Source organism: Volvox carteri, assembly GCF_000143455.1.
Source record: "Volvox carteri f. nagariensis unplaced genomic scaffold VOLCAscaffold_315, whole genome shotgun sequence".
NCBI classification, from domain to species: Eukaryota; Viridiplantae; Chlorophyta; class Chlorophyceae; order Chlamydomonadales; family Volvocaceae; genus Volvox; species Volvox carteri.
The window spans coordinates 4,077-9,099 of NW_003307847.1; the positions used below are offsets into that span (position 1 = coordinate 4,077).

At 53.2% G+C, this 5,023-nt stretch overlaps 1 protein-coding gene across 1 annotated transcript; it reads left to right on the top strand.

Annotated features, from left to right (window-relative positions):
* Nucleotides 1-1,452: 1,452 nt before the first annotated feature.
* On the top strand, nucleotides 1,453-2,447 carry VOLCADRAFT_101047 (uncharacterized protein; the record flags this gene model as incomplete). Its single annotated transcript, XM_002959512.1, has 2 exons — nucleotides 1,453-1,972; nucleotides 2,341-2,447. The coding sequence occupies 2 exons, from the start codon at nucleotides 1,453-1,455 to the stop codon at nucleotides 2,445-2,447; spliced, it is 627 nt and encodes a 208-aa protein (XP_002959558.1).
* Between the last annotated feature and the right edge of the window lie 2,576 nt (nucleotides 2,448-5,023).

Here is a 5,023-nt window from a genome sequence, read left to right on the forward strand (position 1 = left end):
GCACACAGACTACGGCAGCCGGGGTCCGCACAGCAAAAGACAACACACTCCTCTGCACTGGTCTTCCATCGGAGTGCATTGCGTGATGTGGAGAGGGGGGAAGAGAGAGAGAGAGGGAAGGGGGCCTGCGGGGGGTGGCCGAGTGGGCCGAGGAAGGCAGTGTTCAGGGTGGGCGGGACAGCCGCGGGCAGGAGGAGCCCGTGCGGCATGAGACGGGTCTTCTTGACGCTCTTCCTGAGAAAGGGTTTCCCGCGCCCTGGCGCGGCCCCTGAAGCTCCTGCTCTTTGCACACCATCGCCATTACTGCGCCTTACCTGCGGCTTTGAAGCATATGTGGGGAGGTGGGGGCGGCAGCTCGCGTTACCGGGCACGGCAGAAGAAACGTCTTTCCGCCTCCTGCTGCTGCTGCTGCTGTTGCTGCTGCTGCTGCTGCTGCTGCTGCTGCTGCTGCTGCTCTCCCCGCTGCTCGTCAGCGTCAAGGAGGTGGGGTAAAGAGGTAGCCAAGACGTGGTCAGAGGCGGTAGTGGTGGTGTGGTGGGGGGAGGTGTAGGGAGCCAAGTGACGGAAGGGACGAGAGCCCTGGGGCGCCTTCAGTGTTAATTTTGGTTGTGTGTGGGAGGAATGTCCTGCTTTGCCGCATGCATCACCGGGGGCACGGTTTTGAGTGATGCCACTGTGTCTCTTTCGACGTCATGATTGCTGCTGTTGCTCCTCCTCCCATCATAGCTCTGTTGGTGCCGGTGGCTGGCTACGGTAGCCATGGCAGCGTCAGCAGCGGCCGCGGATGCGCAAAGCCTAAACAGACGGTTACGGCAGCAGCAGCAGCGCTCGTGCGCTTTTCGCATCTTGCTGTGGTGTGCGAGTATAAAAGTTTTTTCCTGCGGCGGATCGCGTGTGTGCGCGTGGGCGTGGGCGCTTGGCGTTACGCGGCATGTGGACGCACAACATGACGTACACACATGCCTCGCTGCGGCGCACTCCGCGCAGTGCCGCCGACATAGCGGTAGCAGCGTTGGCGGCGGCGGCGGCGGCGGCGGTTTTTTTTTGCGACAGTAGCACAGAGTAGTACTATTCTCCCTTCCCGCCTCCAAAGCGCGTTGACAGCAGCGTTTTGACCCTGGTATTGCTCCGAGACCTCCTGGAGATGTAGGGGCTGTAACAGGTTTGCCTCACGCGAGAATTAAAACCTAAGGGGTCTTTAGGGTTTTAATAAAAACCAAAGCCCTCCAAAAAATACAACTCGGGTTGGCTTGTGAGGCGAGAAATGCGGGATTTACACCGTCTTGCTACACACGGTTCTGCGTTTATTTGTCTTGGTTTGAAATATGCACAGCTTTCAACCCACCTAGTCGTACGGCTTTACCTGCACTTAGATATGATATGGTTTTATTCAGCTTTTGCTTTCATTCCGGTTGTCTTTCTGTTATTGATGTTGACGTTGACAAGTATTATATGGTTTGCAGGGGAACCTACCGAGGAGCCGGTACGGCACTGGTACGGCGGCGGATGCGGCAGGACGCCATCTCCGCCGCTACCGCCGCTGTCGCCACCACCGTGTGGCGGCGGCCGGCGGGTGATGCTCGCCGCACTGCTCGGGGGGGCAGCGGCAGCAGTATCGCCGCAGTAGCTACTGCTGCCGCGGGAAGCGCTGCTGGAGACGGGGTTGGGCTGGACAATGGCGACAGCGACGGCAGCGATGATCGTGACGATGGCGGCGGCGGTGGCGGGGACGGTGACGTCGGCATTACGGACCACAACGCCGTACAACGCCGTACAACGACAAACGGGGCGCACCTTAGCGAGGCCGATGCAGAGCTGCAGGGCGTCGATGGCGGCGCGTTCGACAACAGCGAGTATGATGACGAGTACGGCGGGGATGATTGGGATGACGGGAGCGCCGGGGAGGACGACGACGCCGATGAGGCGGACCTGGCTGCTGTCGTACAGCAATTGGCGGAGATGGCGACGCTAGGTGGGTGACCCTTGTGTGATTATGGGAGCTCGTACAACGGTATCGCGCGGCAGGAGCCTTTTGCCAGTTATGCCTGCGACGTTGCAAGCCAAGGTCAGCCACCATGTAGGTTGTCTTTTTTGCCCCTCGTTTGGACTCAACCAGTAATAACATGCTGATTAGAAAAGGAACGTTCTTGGAATCATCGACTTTCCATGACTTCCACAACCAATCTGCCGATTCCTGATTTCGTTTCCTGTGCAACATCCCTACTGTAACGCCACTGAGGCGTTATCCGTTGTATTCGGGCCACCGTAGAATTATTTTTTTAGTATGTTCAGGTTCAAACAGAAGATATATTACAAATCATTTGTCATGTTGTCCTGCAGGCATGGGCTGCGAGGACGAGATTTACCCGGACCCGCGTAATCTACGCGCCTTTTACGAACTGGAATCGGCATACTTTGAAGAGATGCCGTTTCGTGTTCAGCTTTAGAAATTGCAATTAAAGCGAGGAGCTGAGGTGCGGATTTAGAAGTCAAAAGTCATAAGAATGACAAAGGACCGGATCCCACCAGGAGCAGCCAAGCCACGACGCCGTGAAGTTTGCGGCGGCGGAGGTATCTTGGGACGTCACGTGAGGCAGTTGTTGGAGGTTGTTTGGGGCCTTGCTGGAGGCTTTGGTACTTGTTGGCTGGGTTGGGGCTGGCGCCCGTTGGGTCAGGACTTCGGGCGGTAGCTGCTCCGGATAGCTGCTGGGGTTCCAGAGCTGGTTGTTGTTGGGGAGCGAGGGGAAGCAAGGAAGGGAAACTGCTGAAGACATGACAGGGCAGGAACGTCTTTGGATGAGCAAGGCATCTTTTAGGTTTCAGAGGAATATCGTGGAGTGCAAAATGTATGCTTAGTCAGGACAGGATAAGATCAAGGACGGGAGCACAGGAGACAACACCTCATCAAGGGGGAGAGGTAGAGGAGCTCAGCAGGATGACCTGGCGATGTACGCAGTCCGAGGGTACGAAATGCAGCTGCTTTGGTATAGCACCGTACTGCTGATGCCCCTTAAGATGTTTAGTACGATTTAAAAGGCTTAGAAACCAGGAAGGCCTTTTGACGACCGCACCAGCGAGTCAGTCCGATCCATTGTGTAAAGCCACTCACACATGGGTTAAAAGTTTCTATCGTCCATTTCATAAGAAACAGAACACTGTAAGAGCCGTCTCTTACCTTAGCTGTTTTATTAGCGGAAGAGGAAGGTCTTGTCCACGATTGGCGACCCAGCGTTAGGCGCGAAAAGAGACAAGGGAAGTCGGGATTTGCAGACATACGTAGAGAACGGTGACAGCAAGGTCTTGAACCCTGAACACTAGTATAGTGATACAGAAGTGTCTGGCCGAAGCACTTCACCTGGGTGGCTTAAATGCGGCCTCACCTGCCGCCATCTCCATTCCTGGAGTCTTGGTGTCGTACGCTAGGTTGTGATAGCGTAACAGAAAGTGAGTTCGTACAGTTAACGAGTATGGTTCGTAACTACGGGACCGTACCGTTACTGTGATTAAGCTTTAATAGCTTAAAGATATTCTAAGGTAAATGTAGCTTGCTACAAACATCCACCATTCAGCATATTGGATCTGCTCTACAGCTGCTCCTTTCCTTCGTCGTGTTGCATCCGTCCTTCCAGGGTTTCCAGAGGCATTTGCTGAAAAACCAAAGCAGGTTGCCAACCAAGGGCACCAACTAACCAATCAAGAGTTCCTAGGCACCAAGCAAGGGTGCCGCACATGTATAAAAAAAAGGTGTGCGGCACCCAAGGGCACCAACCAACCAACCAAGGGTGCCTACAGCCTAGCTTGGGGTGTGTTACCCTTTTCATAGTGTGGTATACTGCTGCTTTACAGAGGACTGTATTGTCCGTTTAGCTTTGTGCAGTAGGGCTACATACACCCCGCTTACATACAGTGTGGGTTTTTACTTCACAGTCTGGGTAGTACTTCACATGCTCCTCATCACTTGCAGCACTTCAGGGATACCATGTGGATGCCACAATATGACCTCCGCCTCGGCCATGGTGCAATGCGTGTCACGTCACAACCAAGCAAGGTACCGCTTAGTAAGAAGCCACACAGTAGGGCTGCGGTGCAAGGCCTCTACCCTTAGCGGCAGTTATAGCCGCCTCACTGACGGCTAGGGTGTGGTGTACACCCAGGCATGTGGTGTGTGCTCAAGTGGGGCTGTCCATAGTAAGGCCAAATGAAGGAGCATTGAAGCCGTCCGTTCCAACAATCACAATTGTCCAACCTCACACTCATGCCATGCATGCCCAGCATGGGTGCATCTTCATGTTTGGGGTTCAGTTGTTGCAGCCCGTTGCCAGGACAATTACAAAAATCAAACCAGAGGCAATCATCGTGCAAGTTGAAATCCCGTAGGTGCCATAACATCATGTGCCTAAACCGCCAACTAACAATGCCACATTGTTGATTCGCTTTCGTTTCGGTATAATAGAATAGAAGGAAGAGATCAAAAATAATCCAGTGGACATGAGATGTGATACCGAGGGATAGAGTGAGACACCCAAAATTGAAAAGCATCATAACATCAAATAACCATCACCAATAATTATGTACCGCACTACTCTATTTTGATGACTTAATATGAAAAATTACGGCACATAACGAACAGACGGTGCCGACCTATAGCAACGCTTTTCACTACCAAAGCAATCACCAAAGGACAGTTGCCTACCCCGCAAGCAGTGATTTTACCGATGGTAATGTTTTAGTGACCAAGTGGATACTGTGGGGGTTTTCCTCGGAAACCACCGGAATTTTCCCAAAGCAAGCAAGCTGAAGAGGAGCTCACTGGAACCGTACATCCAAAGATCTGATTTCACAATGCTCACTTGGGGAACGACTTGGTCATAGTGTCATGAATATAAATGAGGCGTAGATTAGATGTGGTCATATGGGGGGTTATCTGTCATAGACCTGGTCATGTTGCCTCATGACCACTCATGAGGCCTCATGACCGGTCATGCTACAGGTCATAAGGCATAGTCATGGTCATGAAAGTTGT